Source organism: Myotis nattereri (assembly GCF_964212035.1).
Source record: "Myotis nattereri genome assembly, chromosome: 5".
Classification (NCBI taxonomy): domain Eukaryota; kingdom Metazoa; phylum Chordata; class Mammalia; order Chiroptera; family Vespertilionidae; genus Myotis; species Myotis nattereri.
Genome location: NC_138080.1, coordinates 19,626,178 through 19,645,117, shown reverse-complemented (window position 1 = coordinate 19,645,117; position 18,940 = coordinate 19,626,178). Strand labels below are relative to the sequence as shown.

The 18,940-nt window shown below is 54.4% G+C and overlaps 3 protein-coding genes across 3 annotated transcripts; all 3 read right to left on the bottom strand.

Annotated features, from left to right (window-relative positions):
• Window positions 1-3,611: 3,611 nt before the first annotated feature.
• Window positions 3,612-6,956, bottom strand: CCDC194 (coiled-coil domain containing 194; the record flags this gene model as incomplete). The annotated part of the gene is made up of 4 exons (XM_081092444.1): window positions 3,612-3,768; window positions 4,141-4,273; window positions 4,648-4,744; window positions 6,627-6,956. The coding sequence occupies 4 exons, from the start codon at window positions 6,954-6,956 to the stop codon at window positions 3,612-3,614; spliced, it is 717 nt and encodes a 238-aa protein (XP_080948570.1).
• Window positions 6,957-11,209: 4,253 nt separating this feature from the next.
• Window positions 11,210-13,318, bottom strand: LOC308520028 (bone marrow stromal antigen 2-like). Its single transcript, XM_081092451.1, has 4 exons — window positions 13,148-13,318; window positions 12,063-12,138; window positions 11,582-11,809; window positions 11,210-11,381 (listed from the first exon to the last, which is right to left on the bottom strand). The coding sequence occupies exons 1-3, from the start codon at window positions 13,259-13,261 to the stop codon at window positions 11,601-11,603; spliced, it is 399 nt and encodes a 132-aa protein (XP_080948577.1). The 5' UTR covers window positions 13,262-13,318; the 3' UTR covers window positions 11,210-11,381; window positions 11,582-11,600.
• A 1,005-nt stretch (window positions 13,319-14,323) lies between these two features.
• On the bottom strand, window positions 14,324-18,388 carry LOC308520019 (uncharacterized protein). Its single transcript, XM_081092443.1, has 8 exons — window positions 18,342-18,388; window positions 17,566-17,609; window positions 17,267-17,370; window positions 17,057-17,158; window positions 15,752-15,827; window positions 15,114-15,489; window positions 14,709-14,842; window positions 14,324-14,508 (listed from the first exon to the last, which is right to left on the bottom strand). The coding sequence occupies exons 3-7, from the start codon at window positions 17,348-17,350 to the stop codon at window positions 14,728-14,730; spliced, it is 753 nt and encodes a 250-aa protein (XP_080948569.1). The 5' UTR covers window positions 17,351-17,370; window positions 17,566-17,609; window positions 18,342-18,388; the 3' UTR covers window positions 14,324-14,508; window positions 14,709-14,727.
• Window positions 18,389-18,940: the final 552 nt, after the last annotated feature.

Genomic DNA, 18,940 nt, shown 5'->3' with positions numbered 1-18,940 from the left:
ACCCCAAACCCCAAACCTCTGGTCCTCCCTCCCCCGCCCCCCACCCCCACCCCGAGGCCACAACTGTGACCAGTACTTCCTTTGGAAATATTTGGATACAAGTCTCCCCCGAATTATTGCTGTCCTGCTTTTTTATTTTTTTAAATATATTTTTATTGACTTCAGAGAAGAATGGAGAGGGAGAGAGAGAAACATCAATGATGAGAGAGAATCATCGATTAGCTGCCTCCTGCACGCCCCCTACTGGGGACTGAGCCCGCAACCCAGGCATGTGCCCTTGACCAGAATCAAACCTGGCACCCTTCAGTCCACAGGCTGACACTCTATCCACTGAGCCCAACCAGCTAGGGCGCTGTCCTGCTTTTTATATTATGAGTCTCCCAGATCTGCTCTGGCCTTTTAAATAGTTGTATAGTATTCTATTGTGTGAATGAACACTCCCTTAAAGTCCCCAGTTTGCTAACACTGAGGTTGTTCCCAATTTAAAAAAAAATATATTTTTATTGATTTTTAGAGATAGAGAAACATCAATCGTCTGCTTCCTGCATGTAGCCTGGGCATATGCCCTGATCAGGAGTCAAAAGAGCAACTTTTTGGGCCATAGGTCGATGCCCAACCACTGAGACACGCTGGCCAGGGCTATTTTCTATTTTGTTTTTGCAATTACCAAAAATGTCGTAACAATGTCCTCTTCCTCCCTCTCCTTTTTAAAAGTACATTTAAAATTTTGGAATAATTTTAGATTTACAGAAAATTTGTGGAGATAATACAGAGTCCCAGAATAGCCCTCACCAAGCTTCGTCCATTGGTAGCATCTTATATACCATGACTAGAGGCCCATTGCAGGAAGATTCCTGCAAGAATGGCTGGAGCAAAGCAGAGAAGGGAGTGAAACCCGCTGAGGCGGGCTTCGCGCCTGCTGCCAGCTGCTGTGGCGGGTTTCCCCTCCCGCCTCCCGCCTCCCGCCTCCCGCCTCCGCAGCCTTGGCTCCGTTCCTGTCTCCGCTGCCTCTACTTAGCTCCCTTCTGTAGCACTTCGCTTCCATATTGTCTTCAGTCTTCGCTCCCAGCCAGTATATGCAAATTAACCGCCATCTTTGTTGGCAGTTAATTTGCATATCATGCTGATTAGCCTATGGGAGGCGTAGCGAAGGTACGGTCAATTACCCATGTTTGTCTATTATTAGATAGGATGCTTCCTTTGTCAAAACTAACAAATTAACCTTAGTATATACTATTGACTAAACTCTAGGTTTTATTTGATTTACCTACTAAGTGCTTTTCTGTCCCGAGATCCAACCCAGGATTGTGCATTGCATCTAACCCATCAGTTGTTTCTGATGTAACCATGGACATCTGCCTGTAGAAAGTGACCAGAGGGGAACGGATGGGTCGAATGGCATTTGCACTTTAATGCTGAGTCTAGAAAATGGCCACAGCAGTTCCTCCTGTGCTGCCTGGGACTGCTTGTTTCCCCACAGCAGTACGGACACAGTGTGTTTGCAAACTTTTAATCTATTTTTGTTTTTCTCTTTGCCAAACTAATGGGTGGAAAGTGGTAGCATGTTGTTGTTTCCATTTGCATTTCTTTTCTAGGAGTGAGGAGGTTGGGTATCTTTTTTGGTGTGTTTCCATGAACTGACTGTTTATGTTCTTTGCTATTTTTCTATAGGTAATCTTTTAAAACTTTTTTTAAAAAATATTTATTGATTTCAGAGAGGAAGGGAGAAGGAGAGAGATAGAAACATCAATGATGAGAGAGAATCATTGATCAGCTGCCTCCTGCACGCCCCCTAATGGGGATCAAGCCCACAACCCGGGCATGTGCCCTTGGCCAGAATCGAACCTGGGACCCTTCAGTCTGCAGACCGACGCTCCATCCACTGAGCCAAGCCGGCTAGGGCGGTAATTTTCTTTTCTTTTTTTGCTTCATTTATAAGAGCCCCTTACATAATTTGGAAATGATTCCTGGGTATGAAAAAACCCCAACTATCTGAATGGGTCTTTCTTTTCTTCAAAGGATTTCTAGCTGGTTGTTTAGCTAGCGAAAAGTTCAGTTCATTCTTTTGGGTCTTCTATATAGAAAACCATGCACCAGCAGGTAACATTATTAGGTTTAATGGTTTCTGATGTATTACTGCCAAAAATGCCAACCAGAAATTATAAGGAAACATCACACAGACCCAAACTCAGCCTCCACAGAATGACTGGCCTGGGCTCTTTAAAAATGCAATATTATGAAAGGCAAAGACAAAGTTCCGGATTAAAGCAGATGACAGCGACTTGACAAATAGCGTGTGAGCCAAAATACTCTTTTGTTATAAAGGACATTATCAGAACAGTAGGCAAAATCTGTTTGAGGCTTGCAGATTAGATAACAGTCTTTTATTAATGTCCATTTCCTGATTTTCATCATTGTGCCACGCTGATGTGAGAGAATGTCTTTGTTTTTAGGAAACGCAAACTCAAATATTTATGGGTAAAGAGACATAATTTCTGCAAGTTTTTCATAAAGGTAAAAAGGGAGGGAGAAAGGAAGGGAGGGAGAAAGAAGGAGAAGGAGAAGAAGGAGAAGAGGAGGAGGAGGAGGAGGAGGAGGAGGAGGAGGAGGAGGAGGAGGAAGAAGACAGCAAAGCTGGTCAAAGTTAACATCTGTGGAGTCTGGGTAAAGAGTGCCCAGGGGTGATTTGTACTCATCTTCCAATTTTTCTGTAAGTCTTACGTTAGGTCAAATATAAAGGTAAAAGACAAAAAATAATATGAAATTGCACCACATAAAATAGTTATTTCAATTATTTTTGACCTTATATAAAGAGTGCTTTCAAATGATTCAGCCTACACGTTCCCTTTCTCTGTCCTACTATTTATATCTCTTGTTTTCCTTGTCTGATTGCACGGTTAGTACGGCCAAGACAATATTAAACACTTGATGGTGGTTCTCTTTATCTTGTCCCTGAATCTGATGGTCCTTTCGGAACTTTTCTCATTTGATCCTTTCGTATGGTGAATTTTATGGGCAAACTTCGGAACAGTGACCCATCCCTGCACCTCAGGCATACGTCGCCTTTGATGGGACATATTTTAAAAAGTGCTGCTTGCTTTTCTTTGCTAAAATATCATTTGGGAGTTTCGTACCATCCTGCAGGAAGAGGGGCCTGCCGTTTTCTTACTGTGCTGCCTGTGCCAGTTTTGGTGTCAAAGAGAAGCCCGTCCCCCAAACATGGCTGCAATCACTCATTTCACAAAGTAAACCGAGGCCCAGGGAGGAGAAGTGACTGTCCAGGCCCCTCCCACGCCAGGCCGGGTCTTAAGTCCCCGTGCGGTGGGATGAGGGCAACGCTACCGCCATCGTTAGAGGGGACCGAGGTCCCAGATCCGCAGTAGCTCACTGGGCCTTTAAATGAGCCTGCCCCTCGCCGCAGGCTAAGCTCGCGATGGTCGGGGAGAGAGGATGGAGTCGCCTGCGTTTCCGTTCAGAGCGGTTGGTCTTAAGCTGGGCGCTGATGGAGACGGACTGGGCATCTCCTCCAGCGTGGGCACCGCGGAGCGTGCGCCCAGGACCGGGCAGTGCCTGCCCTCCTGGCTGCAGCCCGCGTCCGGCACGGGGCCGACTCACCCGTGTGTGCGCCGCGCCGGCCGCCGGCAGCCCCCGGAGGGTGTGGGGCGGGAGCGCGAGCGGGGCCGGGGGCTGGGCCGGTGTCGGGACCCCGAGCGGGGCCGGGGGTGCGGCAGTCTTCGCTGGGGGTCCATCTCGGCTTCCAGGGCTTTACTGCCGGGAAGGAGGAGGGGCCGGTGAGAACGTGGACCCGGCTCCCCAGGGACACCCCCAGCACTCTTCCTCATCCCTGGGAACCCCAACCCTCAGGGTCCTAATCCTTTCCCCACACCCGGCCATGCCCGGGACCCGTCCCCCGAAGCCCGGCTCCAGATCCCCGCCCCTCCCTCGATACTTCTTTTACGTGCACCCTCCCAGGCTCCCCACCCCCACATGCGTCCGACCCAAAGAACCCAGGCCTCCAGCGCGCCGCCCCCAACCTGGGGACCCCCTCTCCCAACGTGCCCACCCCGCTCCCCACGCCAGGTTCCAACTGCAGGGCCCCACTCGGGTTCTCCCAAGGCCCCGCCCCCTCCTGTCACTCACACGCGCTCGCGCAGAGCCGCCTCCCGGGCCGCGCAGGCTCCGCCCTCGGCCTCGGCTGCGCCTGCGCGCCGCTGCTCCTCCTCCAGCAGCCGCGTGGACTCGGCGGCCGCGGCCTCCCATCGCGCCAGGGCCTCTGCGGGCGCAGCGGGCGCGGTCAGGCGGGAGACCAGGCTCCCGACCCTGCGCGTGCCGGCGGCGGAGTGCATCGCCTGCCTATTGTTTGCGTGCTTTGCTTTGTTTGAGTTAAGTTCGTGTGCCGTTTACGTGGCCTTTACGTGCCACTTGACGTTTTCATAGCTTTGCGCTGCTTTTGGAAGTCGTTGACATGTTTTGTTGCATTTGCCTATTTGTGACCGTTGCATGTCATGCGCATTCCTTTCATAAGTTTTCGCGTTCCTTGGCGTGTTGTTTGCATTACGTTTCCACCCGTGTTTGTCGTTTGCGTAACTAGGAAACTAGGCTCCTCCCACCTGTAGCCCTGCTCAGCGCCCGTTCGCCCCAACACACCTGTCAGCGCCCCGTTCTCGGCCCCCATCTGAGTCCCCTGGGCCTTGGCCTCCTCCATCTCAGTCCTCAGTGTCTTCAGTTGGGTCTGAAGCCGGCTCTGCAGAGGGGAGGGGACGTGAGGGGGGAATTCTGGGGGGGCAGAGGAGTGAATTGGCCCTGCCCTTCCTAGGGGAGACTGAGGTGACCCTGATGTTCCCTGAGCTTTGTTGGAATGTCCTTTGGGGTCCTGAAGTCTGGAACACCGCGTGGTGACAGCTGCCTGCCTGGGGGGAGGTCTCCTCCTCGGTCCACCGCCCCCCAAGCCATGGGGATGTGGAAAGGGTTTGGCTCTGCAGTCAGACTGTAGTTCCAATCCCAGCTACATCTAGACTTGCCAACTGGGGTTTAAAACCAACACAAGCCCATTTGGTTGTTGGCAGTGATTGCATTTGTGGGTAGTTTGTCACCTCTCAGACATCCTGCAAAGCAACTAGCCTGGCCTTAGAGCAGCGGTTCTCAACCTGTGGGTCGCGACCCCTTTGGGGGTCGAACGACCCTTTCACAGGGGTTGCCTAAGACCATTGGAAAACACATATATAATTATTGTTTTTGTGATTAATCACTATGCTTTAATTATGTTCATTTGTAACAATGAAAATACATCCTACATATCAGATATTTACATGACGATTCATAACAGTAGCAAAATTACAGTTATGAAGTAGCCACGAAAATAATTTTATGGTTGGGGGTCACCACAACATGAGGAACTGTATTAAAGGGTCGCGGCATTAGGAAGGTTGAGAACCACTGCCTTAGAGCATCTTCCATTGGGAGGCAAAGGCAGAATTTGAACCAAGGGCAGGCTGCTCTTAACCGTGGCTGTCCCACACCCTTCCCTTACTAGTAGGTAGGCAGGAAGGGGTAAAGGGTCTGTTTTGAATTTTAAAATTCACACACTTCCCAGCCTCTGCTGGGCCCGGTACACAGAAGCACACAGTAGTTAATAAATATGAATCGTTGGGACTTTGAGGATGGGCATGGCTCTTGTGAGGCCCAGGGTTGGGAAAGGTTAAGAGAGTGTGAAGGAGGCGGCCAGAGAAAAAGGGAGGACCTGGCTGGTACCTCCTCCAAGAAGCTAACTTTAGCCTCCTAATTACAGGTGACATGAATGTCCTTTTCCCAAAATAGGGCTGGGACACTGGCTCAGGGGAAGGGGGCTGTTGAGTGGGCACTTGGGGGAAAGGATAAAACAGGTCCTCCCCAGGTGGGCTCAGGGCTCTGGGGCTTCTCTATCCACCGCTGTTTCTCTGGCAAATAGCAGAGGACAGGGGGCCTTCTGGATCAGAGGTGGAATAAAGGTGACTGACATGGTGGGAGCTGGCATTATGGTGCTGTTCCCATTCTCATGGAAGAATTGGGGAAATGCCTTGGCCAGTGTGGCTCAGTCGGGTGGGCGACCTCCTGTACACCGAGGGGTTGCTGGTTTGATTTCTGGTCCGGGCACATGCCCAGGTGGGGGGCTCAATCTCTGACAGGGGGCATGCAGGAGACAGCGATGTTGGGCTCTCACACCATGTTTCTCTCTCCCTTCCTCTCCCTTTAAAAATCAGTAAAAAATCTTTAAAAAAAAGAATTGGGGAAACTGCCCTAGCCGGTTTGGTTCAGTGGGTAGAGGATCGGCCTGCAGACCAAAGGGTCCCGGGTTCAATTTTGGTCAAGGGTTGCAGGCTCCTCCCCAGCACTTGCAGGAGGCAACCAATCGAAGCGTTTCTCTCACATGGGTGTTTCTCTCTGTCTTTCCCTCTTTCTTCCACTCCCTAAAAATCAATGGAAAAAGATCCTTGGGCGAGGATTAACAACAACAAAAGAATTGGGGAAACCAAGGCACAAGGGGGCATCATGTGTGTGTGTGTGTGTGTGTGTGTGTGTGTGTGTGTGTGCAGACCCTCTTCCCGCCCACATTCTGGATGCCCCAGCCCCCAACACTGCCCACCTACCTGGCGGCTCTCACAGGCCCTTAAAGCCTCCTCCAGCTCCCGATGGACACCCTTGGCCTGGTCCAGCTGCCTGGCCAGAGCCTCCTCGCGTTGGGCAGCCTCTGCCAGCTGTCGCTGCAGCTCCTGGACCTCCAGCGTGGGGTCCCCGGGGGGCACCGTGGCGTTGACTCCCAGCTCCAGCTCTGGGCAGTGAGGGCCCCTGGAGGTGGCGGCAGCCAGATTCCAGGCCAGGAGGGCTGCCCCGGCTGCAGCCGCTGCCAGGAACACAGCAGCCCCGCACAGGGCGAGCACTCGCCAAGCGTACCCCGGCTCCGGCCCAGGCTCGGCCATGCTGCTGTCCACAGCTCTGGCCTGGAGACGGCCACGAGCATTTAATTGGCACCTTAGGACGCCAGGGACACCCACGGGTCCGCCCAGCCAGGGCGTGTTTCCTAAATCCTTTGGGAGGGGTTGGGTCCTCACCAGGAGCCAGACCAGGCCTGGGGTCCTGCATTTTCCAGTCCTGTCTCTGCCTCTGCGTGCTCTTCTCTGAGCTTCAGTTTGCCCCTCTGTGAAGTGGGGGTGGCAGTAGGTCCTTAGGGCTTAGTGACAATCACTTGGGCACCTCCAGCCACAGGGGCTCCTTGGCAATGTGCCAGGGGCATATTGTCCCCATTCTGTTCATGGAGAAACTGAGGCTGTAAGACTAAAGGCTACTCGACTGACTGAAGTTGGCCTGGGTCAGGCTGTCATACTTTCTTTGACCATCTCTGAGGGCCCGAGGGAAGATAGATGCCAGGGTGGACGGGCCACACCGCCCTGCTTATTCTCCACTAGGTCACCAGGGGGCGACCTTACAACGCGAATCAGGTCCAGGCCAGTTCACAAAGTCCCTCTCAGAATCCAGTCTCCTCTCCACCCTCCAGCCTTCACCTCCTCCTGGCCTTCCTCCATTTTTATATTTTACTTTCTGTTAATCCTCAGTTGAGGATATTTTTCCATTGATTAAAACAATTTTTTTATTGATTTCAGAGAGGAAGAAAGAGTGAGAGTGAGATAGAAGCATCAGTGATAAGAGCACCTCCCTACTTCCCCCCCACTGGGGATGGAGCACTCAACCCGGGCATGTGCCCTTGACTGAAATTGGACCCAGGACCCTTCAGTTCACCGGCTTATGCTCTATCCAAACTGGCTAGGTCAGGTCTTCCTCCACTTAAAAAAAAATTTTTTTTATTGTTTTCAGAGAGGACGGGAGAGGGAGAGAGATAAACATCATTGATGAGAGAGAATCATTGATCACCTGCCTCCAGCACAGTCCACACTGGGGATCAAACCCAAAGCCCAGCCTGTGCCTTTTACTGGAATCAACGCCAGGACCCTTCATCCCCAGGCTGACGCTCTGTCCACTGAGCCAAACCAGCTAGGGCTCTTCCTCCATTTTTATCTCCTCTTCCTTCTCCTCCCTACTCCCCCCTCTTTCTTTGCCTCCCACTTTGCCTCACCCTTTACCCTTCGCCCCTTCCTCATCCATCACCTGCTTCCCCCTCCTCCTTCTCCTTCCTCTGCAAGGCCTCTAGTGCACCTTTGATGTCCTTTCCTTCTCCTGGGCACACTCCAGCCCTCCTCAATGCTCTTCGGGCAAGCACCTTCCCACCCCAGGGCCTTGGCATTGGCTGTTCCCTGTGGCAGAGGGCCTGTATGTCCCTCTGTGACCTCTATCCCTCCTCCTTCACCCATTGGTGTATGTTCTCCCCCAGAACCCTCCCCTTCCCTCACCAACTGCCTCAGGCTCCTTTTGATGATCTCTCAGCTCTGCTGTACTTTAACCTGGTGTTTGACTGGTTCCCAGCTGCCTCCCCCATCAGACTGGATGAACCCCTAAAAAGCAAAGCTCACATCTGCCTGGTTCCCACTGCCCCAGCCTGGGGCCTGGCACACAGTGGTTGTGCAGGAAATGTGAGCTGAGAAAACACTGTGAACAAGAATCTCAGTGTCCTGACGCCCCACCCCTGGACCCGCCTCCCTTTGCTTCCACATGAAGAAATCAGAGCCCAGAGAGGCCAAGCCTCAGGCCAGTAACACACAGCAGCCGCTGGTCACAGCCAGATTCCTGTGGGACTTGGAACCCCTCCAGACCTGCAGGACATGAGTCCTGACTTCTCAACCCCTGGCTCAGTTGGCCACAGCCAGGAGGGGAAGTGGGCATTTTTAGGAAGGAGAAAAGTTAATAATTGGGCCATTGTGTCAGGGTTTGGGGGGAGACATTGAACAGGTCAAATTCATCTTGTTGGGCTTTGGGGCGGCCACACTGTTTTTGGAACATTCTGGTAGCCCCAGCTGGGAGTGGGAGTGGAGGAGGGGAGGTGGGGAAGTGATGAGGTCATGTGGCCTGTGGAAGGGTTTGCTTCCTGGAAATCATGGGAACATGCTGAAGTCAAGGGTTCAATCGCCTGAGCAGCTGAGAGCCCTGAGCAAGTGCAGAGACTTCTCCGGACCTGTTTCCTCATTTGCTAGATGAGGTTGGTGGGGAGTGACATGACTCTGTCATAGCAAAGGGGCCTCAGGAGCTCCCACTGAGCCCTCCGGCAGGCTGGGGACACAGAAGGGGGAGGAGCACCCCAGCCTGGCCCTCTCCAGCAGAGGATCTCACAGCATATGATTCTGACCCCCAGGGGACACTTGGTAATATCTGAAGGCAGTTCCTGTCACAACCTGGGGGTAGGAGGGTCTGGCACCTGGTGGGTGGAAGCCAGGGATACCCTGACTTGCTACCCATTCAGGGCAGCCCCCACCAGGGAGCGCACTCCAGCTCAAATGTCAACAGTGCAGAGGTTGAGAAATCCTGCACTAGAGTGTCTGAGTGAGGCAGGAAGGAAATTGACAAGGTCCCTGCACAGAGAAATGGTCTGGGAGGGTGGGGAGTTGTGAGCAGGGCAAAGGAGGGGACAGAAGGGCCAGGGGAGCCTGTGGCAGGGATGGTGTTTGGGGGTCCCTGGGTGGTTGACCACCTCATCTGGGGACTGTGGGACCTGAGGGCAGTGCAGAATTTTGGGCAGACACAGGGGTCCTGTCCCCAGTGCCATGCACAGGAAGTTTCATGGACAATAGTCGGGATTCCAGGAGAAGTTGGAGGAAGTAAGATAAGAGAGAGGAAGGAATTAGGGGGCAGGTGAGGATCCAGGAGAGCGGGTGAAGGGTCTCTCAGGATGCTGGCCCTCCATTTTGGAGGAGCAGACTCTCTGGAGGTGGGGCTCTGCAGGATGAATAAGAATTTGGGGGATGGAGGAGGGAGGTACATTGTGACTAATGCCTGCCCTGGGTGTGTCTGCAGATCCAAGTCTGAATCCCAGCCCCACACTTTCTGCTTTTATTTTTTAAAATTGATTTTTCTTTTTATTGATTGATTGATTTCAGAGAGAGAGGGAGGAAGGGAAACATCATTTTGTTTTCTCACTTATTCATGCTCTCATTGATTGACCCTTGTCTGTGCCCTTACTGAGGATTGAACCGTGACCTTGGCAAACCGAGAGGACACTCCCACCAACTGAGCTACCCAGCCAGGGCTGAACTGATTTTTAGAGAGAGGGGAGAGAAGAAGGGAGAGGGAAAGAGAGAGAAACATCTGTGTGAGAGCAAAACAAGGATTGGCTGAATCCTGCAAGCCCCCTACCCGGGAAGGAGCCTGCCACCCGGGCCTGTGCCTTGACCAGGAAATGAGCTGGCAGCCTTTTGGTGCTTGGGAAGATGCACAACCCACTGAGCCACACCCACCGGGGCCAGCCCTGCACTTTCCATGGGAGGGGACGGGGAACCAGACGAGATGTCCTTCTCCTCACAGCCTCCATTTCCATGGAAAGGGATGGGGAACAAGAGCCTCAGGAGATGGGTGAGGAGATAAGACTAGAATGCTGAGCCCTGAGTGAGCACCCATGGGGGTGGGGAAGGGTGAGAGTCCTTTAGGGTGAATCCATCAGAGAAGAGGGCTGGGTAGGCAGTGGGTGGTACCTGACCAAACCCCTGGGCTTCTGGAAACATTCTGGAGGAAGGTGGCTGGTGTGGACATCACGGGGTCCCAGGTGCTTGGGACTGACACAGTGATCCTCCTGGAACTACAGAGTAAGTTCCTTCTCCCAAGAGGGGATGCTTATTTTGTGGAACCCAGAGACCCCAGAAGAAGTTACCTTCCCGAAACCATGACAGCAAAGAACAGATGCCCCCTCCCACCTCATAACCTGCCTGGCTTGGTGGTGGCGGTTGTGATGGTGATGGAGGGTGAGATGGAAGCTTTGTGGGAACTTTGAAGCTTTCCCATCTCTAAGGCTGCCCCATGAACCACCCGCTGCCACCTGGCCCCCCCCCCCTGCCTCCCCCTCACCGTCCCCGCCCTACAGCCATGTGCCCCTCAGAACTGCCAGGTCAGGGAAACCCAGAGGGAAACAGGTGAGTCCAGGTGGTGGCCTAAGAGACAACAAGGCCGAGTCAGACAGAACTCGCCCCAACCCCTCCATGAGCCTCACCCACTCCTGCCTGGACCCTCCCTCTGAACCCGACACAGATGGGCCTGGGTGCCTGTCAGTCCTTGAGTCAATTATTAAGCAGAGACAGGGTTGAATCCTATGAAAGTTTATTAGGATAGATTACTAACCGATCTGGGACCAGGTTGTTATCTTTCCAAGATGACAGGAAACTCTCGGAAGAGGAGGCTGGACTGCATTCTGAGGTTAATCCCCATGTCCCTGGGCAAACAGCTCTCAGCCAGGTTAGAATGTGCTTTCCCTAATCGTAAGAGAACAGTCACAGTTAATAGACATGGTTAATAGGAGAACATAGCTGGTCCCCACTGTTCTATTTCTGCCCCACAGTTCCTCACTGAGGTTCCTCTCGCTCCAGCGCCCGGCCCCCTCCCCCAGGCAGGCCACCCCCCCAGACCCTGACTGTCCCGACCTCCTCCCATCCCTCTCCAGCCCCCTCCTCACCGAAAGGCTTCCTGGGACCTCAGGACAGCAGTGTCTGGATGCTCAGGGGCAGGAGCACGGCGGCCACGGAGAGACTGAGGGTGATTCCGGATTTGGGGGGGCCCTTGGCGTTGGTGGGGCTCTTGCCGGAGACCAAGGCCTCATTCTCTTTTCTGAGGTGGAGATGGGGACAGCTCCGCAGCTCCGCGGATTTATTCTGCAGCTTCTGATTCAATGTCGTGATCTCCTCTAAGGAGGGACAGAGTGCGTCCGCACCGTAGCCACGCCCCTCAACTGGCCCCACCCCGAACAGGACCCGCCTCCATTTGAGCTAGTGCACTTCTCCTTAGAAGTGTGGCATGCCGGCCCCTTCTACTTCCCCTGGCTTTGGTCCTGTCCTTCTCCGGGACCCCAATCCAGAGGCCCTCCCCTCCCTCCTCTTCAATACCTGACCGGCTCCTGCAAACTCCCTGACTGCAACCGGCGCCTGTGCTCTCCTCACCTTGAAGCTTCTGCACCAGCTCCTGTTGCTTGTGGCCCGCAGCCTTCTCCTCTTCCAGGGAAATCTTCAGGGTCTCCTGGGATGCCGGGAAGGGTAAGGGTGTTGCAAACTGGGGTTCTCGTTCCTGTTGGGGTGGACTGCTGTCCCTGGGCCCTGACCCCTCTCCAGGCCCTGGAGTCAGAGGGGCTCAGGCTCAAACCCCTTTCAGGATTCCTTCCAACCCTCTCTGAACCTGTCTCCACCCTGAAGAATGGCCACAGCCTCCTACCCTCCCAGGATGTGATTCTCAAAATGGGAGGTTCAAGTCCCTCCTCCCTAGGAATTTGGAGGCTCTCTTGGCCCAAAGCCTAGGAGAAATGTCCGGATCTTCTGGGCTATTGTCCAAGAAGAGTTAGACGTCACCTCAAACCCAGAACACTGTGGGATTTCTGAACCCAAGTTGGATGTCCAGTGAGACTTCCAAGGACCCCCACATCAAGACCCAGTTAAAATTCTGCCTCTCAGGGATGCAGTGGAAGTATCAAGAGCCCCTGCCTTGCCCTGGTAGCTCAGTTGGTTAGAGCGTCATCCCAATATGCCAAGGTTGTGGGATCTATTCCTGGTCAGGGCACATACTGAGAATCAACCGATGAATGCATCCATAAGTGGAACAACAATCAATGTTACTCTTTCTCTCTCCTTTCCTCTCTTTCTAAATCAACAAATAAAAACAACAACAACAACAACAACAACAAAAAGCCCCTGCCTTCTTCAGAGTCTGGTGGGGTCTCCATCCCAACCCCCAGAGGGGATTTCTGCTTCCCTAAGACTGTGCCCAGGGGGAGTTCCCAGCTGCCCTAGACCAATTTCCTGGAGTTTGCAGATTCATCCACATGCTACTGGGAATCCTGAGGCCCCTTATTGGGTGCTCTGGGGTCCCACACTGGCACCCCAGAGGGAGTTTAGAGCTCCCCAAAACCCTGGTGGGGAAATTCAGGCTCCTCATGCAGGGCCTAGGGGCAGTTTCAAGGTCTATCTAGATCTCCACCCAGACCCTGGGAGTCCTTCCAAGCACAGGGCCTTCTCTAGGAGGGGCAGTGACTTACCACAGTCTGGTTGCAAGTGGCAGCTTGGGCCTCAGTCCCCCGTAAGACTTCCTGGGCCTGGGTCAGCTCCTGCTCCAGGAGGTGGGTGATGTTTCGACACTCCTGCTCAGCCATCCTTGCAAGCAGGGCTATTGGCCTGGACAGCAAAAACGCCCATTGCCACAGACAGACCTACCACCACTACCAGCAGGATCCCTACAATCCCATTCTGTACTGGGAGCTTGCATCTTCTTGGGGTACTCATCTATGGGCACAGGGGGGTGGCAGTAAAAAGTGGGTGCCATCCAGAGGGATGCAGTGGAGCCTGGTTGGGAGTCCGGAAAGAAAGCTAGAACTTTCTACGTGTTGGAACTGCCCCCTTATTAGCATGGGATCTATGTTGACCAAAGAAAAGTTCCAAAACCGGACATCTGCAGGAAGAGGACACTTTAGCTTTCACTTTCATTTCCCAGAAATGAGGTGTATCAGGAGCTGGGTGAGGAGATAAGACCAGAATGCTGAGCACTGAGTGAGCACCCATGGGGGTGGGGAAGGCTGGACAGCCCTTTAGGGTGAATCCATCAGAGAAGAGGGCTGGGTAGGCAGTGGGGTGGCACCTGACCAACCCCTGTGGGCTTCTGGGAACATTCTGGAGCAAGGAGTCTGGTGTGGACATCACGGGGTCCCAGATGCTTGGGACTGACACAGTGATCCTCCAGGAACTACAGAGTAAGTTCCTTCCCCCAAAGGGGAGGCTTATTTTGTGGAACCCAAAGACCCCAGAAGAAGTTACCTTCCCGAAACCATGACAGCACAGAACAGATGCCCCCTCCCACCTCATGACCTGACCAGGTTGGAGGTGGGGGGTGAGGGCCGACGGCCTTGGGCCAACTTTGAAGCTTTCCCATCTCTAAGGCTGCCCCATGAACCACCCCCTTCCACTTGGCCCCCGACCTCCCCCTAACCGTCCCCTCCCCACAGCCATGTTGCCCCTCAGAACTGCCAGGTCAGGGAAACCCAGCAGGAAACAGGCGAGTCCAGGTGGTGGCCTGAGACAACATTGCCGAGTCAGACAGAACTCGCCACAACCCCTCCATGAGCCTCACCCCACTCCTGCCTGGACCCTCCCTCTGAACCCGACACAGATGGGCCTGGGTGCCTGTCACTCTTTGAGTCAATTATTAAGCAGAGACAGGGTTGAGTCCTATGAATATTTATTAGGATGGATTGCCAGCCGATTGGGAGAGAGAGCCTCTGGGACCAGGTTGTTATCTTTCCAAGATGACAGGAAACTCTCGGGAAAAGGAGCATGAACTGCATTCTGAGGTTAATCCCCATGTCCCTGTGCATACAGCTCTCAGCCAGGTTAGAATCAGCTTTCCCTAATAGGAAGAGAACAGTCACAGTTAACAGACAGGGTTAATAGGAGAACATAGCTGGTCCCCACTGTCCTATTTCTGCCCCACAGCTCCTCACTGCGATTCCTCTCTCCCCAGCGCCCAGCCCCTCCTCGCAGGCAGGCCACCACCCCAGACCCTGACTGTCCCTACCTCCTCCCATCCCTCTCCAGCCCCCTCCTCACCTGCAGGCTTCCTGGGACCTCAGGCCAGCAGAGCCAGGAGGCTCAAGGGCAGGAGCACGGTGGCCAGGGAGAGACTGAGGGTGATTCCGGAGTCGGGGGGACCCTTGGCAGAGACCAAGGCCTCATTCTCTTTCCTGAGGGGGAGATGGGGACACCTCAGGAGGCTGCCAGGTCTGGCTGCACTGGTGCTGGGCTGGAAGCCCCTCAAAATCTCTTCTCCTTCCCCACCAGGTCACTGGGCAGGGGAGTGGCCGGTGGCCACCCAGAGTTGGGTGACTGGAGGGACAAGGCTGGGACTCCAACTTTGTCCCCAGGACAATGGGAATTTTCGGAGCCAAAGGGGATCCTAGGTCTTGGGGTTGGAAGGAGGAAGGGGCGTGGCCGGGGGTGGGTGGGTGTACTGACCTTAGTTGCTCCAGCTCCGCGGATTTCTTCTCCAGATCCGCTGATTTCTTCTCCAGATCCCTGGATTTCTTCTCCAGATCCCCGGATTTCTTCTCCAGATCCGCGGATTTCTTCTCCAGATCCGCGGATTTCTTCTCCAGCTCCCCGGATTTCTTCTCCAGATCCGCGGATTTCTTCTCCAGATCCCCAGATTTCTTCTCCAGCTCCCCGGATTTCTTCTCCAGATCCGCGGATTTCTTCTCCAGATCCCCAGATTTCTTCTCCAGATCCGCGGATTTCTTCTCCAGATCCGCAGATTTACTCTGCAGCTCCCCGGATTTCTTCTGCAGATCCGCGAATTTGTCCCGCAGCGACTGATTCAATGTCTTGATCTCCTCTAAGGAGGGACAGAGAGTGTGTCTGCACCGTAGCCACCCCCCTCAACTGGCCCCACCCCCGGACAGGACCCGCCTCTAGCCCGCTTCCATTGGAGCGAGTGCACCTTGGAAGTCTGGCTTGCCCGCCCCTTCTACTTCCCCTGGCTTTGGTCCTGTCCTTCTCCCGGACCCCAATCCAGAGGCCCTCCCCTCCCTCCTCTTCAATACCTGACCGGCTCCTGCAAACTCCCTGACTGCAACCGGGGCCTGTGCTCTCCTCACCTTGAAGCTTCTGCACCAGCTCCTGTTGCTTGTGGCCCGCAGCCTTCTCCTCTTCCAGGGAAATCTTCAGGGTCTCCTGGGATGCCGGGAAGAGTAAGGGTGTTGCAAACTGGGGTTCTTGTCCCTGGTGGGGTTGGCTGCTGTCCCTGGGCCCTGACCCCCTCTCCAGGCCCTGGAGTCAGAGGGGCTCAGGCCCAAATCGCTTTCAGGATTCCTGCCAACCCTCTCTGAACCTGTCTCCACCCCCCCAGGATGTGATCCTCAAAATGGGAGCTTCAATCCCCCCCTCCCACCATTTAGGAATTTGAAGACTCTCTTGGCCCAAAGCCTAGGAGAAATGTCCAGATCCCCTGGGCTATTGTCCAAGAAGAGTTAGACGTCCCCTGCAACCCAGAACACTGTGGAATTTCTGAACCCAATTTAGATGTCCACTGGGAATTTCAAGGTCCCCCACATCAAGACCCCAGTTAAAATGCTGCCTTTCCGGGATGCAGTGGAAGTATCAAGAGCCCCTGCATTGCCCTGGTAGGTCAGTTGGTTAGATGTGATCCCAATATGCCAAGGTTGTGGGTTCAATCCCTGATCAGGGCACATACTGAGAATCAACCCATCAATGCATCAATAAGTGGAACAACAAATCAATGTTCCTCTTGCTCTCTACCTTCCTCTCTCCTAAAATCAATACATAAAAACTAAAAATAAAAATGAAATAAAAAAGCCCCTGCCTTCTTCAGAGTCTGGTGGGTTCCCCATCCCAACCCCCAGAGGGGATTTTTGCTTCCCTAAGACTGTGCCCAAGGGGAGTTCCCCGCTGTCCTAGACCCATGGCTGGCTAACTGTGGTTCATGAGCCACATGCGGATGTTTGGCCCCTTGAGTGTGGCTCTTCCTAAGCCTTACGAGTACCCTAATTAATAACAATGTACCTACCTATATAGTTTAAGTTTAAAAAATTTGGCTCTCAAAAGAAATTTCAATCATTGTACTGTTGATATTTGGCTCTGTTGACTAATGAGTTTGCCGACCACTGCCCTAGACCAATATCCTAGAGTTTGGAGATTCACCCACATCATACTGGGGATACTGAGGCCCTTTATTTGGGTGCTCTGGGGTCCCACACTGGCACCCCAGAGAGAGTTTAGAGCTCCCCAAAACCCTGGTGGAGAAATTCAGGCTCCCCATGTGGGGGCCTAGGGGCCATTTCAAGGTCTATCTAGATCTCCACCTAGACCCTGGGGTCCCCAAGCACCCAGACCCTGGGAGTCCCCCAAGCACAGGGCCCTCTCTAGGAGTAACAGTGACTTACCACAGTCCGGTTGCAAGTGGCAGCTTGGGCCTCAGTTCCCCGTAAGACTTCCTGGGCCCGGGTCAGCTCCTGCTCCAGGAGGTGGGTGATGTTTCGACGTTCCTGCTCAGCCGGGAGGCCATCCTTGCAAGCTGGGCTATTGGCCTTGGCAGCCAAAACTACTACCGCCACAAACAGACCGACCACCAGGAGGCCCAGCAGGATACCCACCCACACTGGCAGCTTGTGGTCCTCCAGTTTGTTGGGATTTTCATCCGTGGGCAGTTGGGAGTAGCGGTGAGAAGTGGGTGCCATCGAGAGTGATGCAGTGGAGCCTGGGTGTGAGAAAGGAAAGGAAGCTAGAACTTTCTATGTGCTGGAACCGCCCCCTGATTAGCATGTTGTTAGGTCGGAGAGAGCCCAGGGTCGGATACATGCAGACATGACAAGATAATGGACTTCCCCTGGAATTTCTCACAGATCAAGGTGCCAGACACAGATACCAGCTTCTTCTCCCTGAATTCACATACCCCCACACAGATAAGAACTTCGTCCTGAATATTCCGCCCATTTCCTGCAGCAGAGAATTCCTCAGCTCATGTCCCCGCCCCTCACCCAACCGCAGTATAAAAAAAGCGCCCCCCTCCCTGTTGGCGTGAATCCACGTGCCCTGTCCTTGGGGTACGTGGGTCTCCCGGGGACGCAGAATAAACCTTTTCCTTTCCTTTCTTTTCTGATTCACTGGTCTCTATTTCTTGCGCCGCCTCCTGAGCCACCTAACCTAACATTTGGTGCCTTGAAACCCGGGTGGCGCGAGCACTCCCTTTGGCCGTCCCTCCACGGCTCCGGGTGCCCGCCTCTCCCTCCTCGTGGCTCTGGACCCATCAGGACCTCATCTCTTCAGCTCAGCAACTTTTCCCAGTTTGGCAGCATCAGCGGTGAGTCCCGCCCCGCCCCGTGCCGGTCCCAGGTGGCCGCCCTCCCGCCGGCATCTCTGTCCGTAAAACGTGGCTACGTCAGAGATTGCCTCTCCGGACCCTTCCAGGAAGGCTCCTCCGGACCTGGGGGGGTAGCAGGGACGCCTCTATCCCGCCCACGGTCCCTCCGTCCCTCCGTAGCGTGGGTTAAACTGCTGGGACGCCAGCCTTTAGCCCCGCTACAGGCCACGGGTATTGCGCACGGGGAATCCAAATTCCAAACCTGACCTGAGCACACCTCTAGGGTGCCGGCCCACCGATCTGGCTAAACACGGGGCCTGTCCCGGACCTGTGTCCTATTTCTGTAGCCCCAGTACCGTCACACCGACCTCAGTAATTTCTGCCAGCGAACTGGGAAATTTGCCCAAGTCTCTCTCTCTCAGTCTCTCTCTCTCTGCCTCTCTCCATCTCTCTGCATCCCCGTCCCTCCCCCAAAGTTCCTTCCGCCATATCTCCGCGCCCCGCCCTTCCTCCTCCCTCCGCCCTTCCTCCTCCCTCCTGGCTGTCCCTGCACCGCGCCGAGCCCCAGATGTGTGCGGTGCATGTGGGGGTGAGTTCATGTGCTGTGTGTGGGACGCGGCGACAGCACCGCCATCGTCTCCGCGTCCCCTCACCCCCTCCACCGGAGAACTCCCCCGGATTCCCCTAGCGAAAGTCGCCCACTCTCCCACGGACCTCGTGCCCCTGTCCGTCCACACTCTCCCCTCCTCCCTCCCTGCTGGACTCTCCTCCAGCCACGCCTTCCGTCGACCCACTGACCCCGCCTCCCCTCTTCCCCCCCAGCCCCCCCCCCCCCCCCCGCCTCCGCTGCGGCCGAAAACTCAAACCGCCTTTCACAACCCCACGTCCCTGCACGCCTCCGCCACCGCGCAGTCGGTTGCAGTCCGTCTGTCCGTCCACGCACCGCCGCAGCCGCTAACGCTGTAGC

Coding starts and splice junctions, on each gene's coding strand:
- LOC308520028 (XM_081092451.1), bottom strand. CDS start 13,261: ATGGCTGAGCAGGAGTGTCGAAACATCACCCACCTCCTGGAGCAGGAG. Junction 12,139..13,147: donor CCACTTGCAACCAGACTGTG/GTAAGTCACTGC, acceptor CCGGCATCCCAG/GAGACCCTGAAGATTTCCCT. Junction 11,810..12,062: donor GCTGGTGCAGAAGCTTCAAG/GTGAGGAGAGCA, acceptor GTCCCTCCTTAG/AGGAGATCACGACATTGAAT.
- LOC308520019 (XM_081092443.1), bottom strand. CDS start 17,350: ATGGCACCCACTTCTCACCGCTACTCCCAACTGCCCACGGATGAAAAT. Junction 17,159..17,266: donor ACCACAAGCTGCCAGTGTGG/GTGGGTATCCTG, acceptor CCGGCTGAGCAG/GAACGTCGAAACATCACCCA. Junction 15,828..17,056: donor CCACTTGCAACCGGACTGTG/GTAAGTCACTGT, acceptor CCGGCATCCCAG/GAGACCCTGAAGATTTCCCT.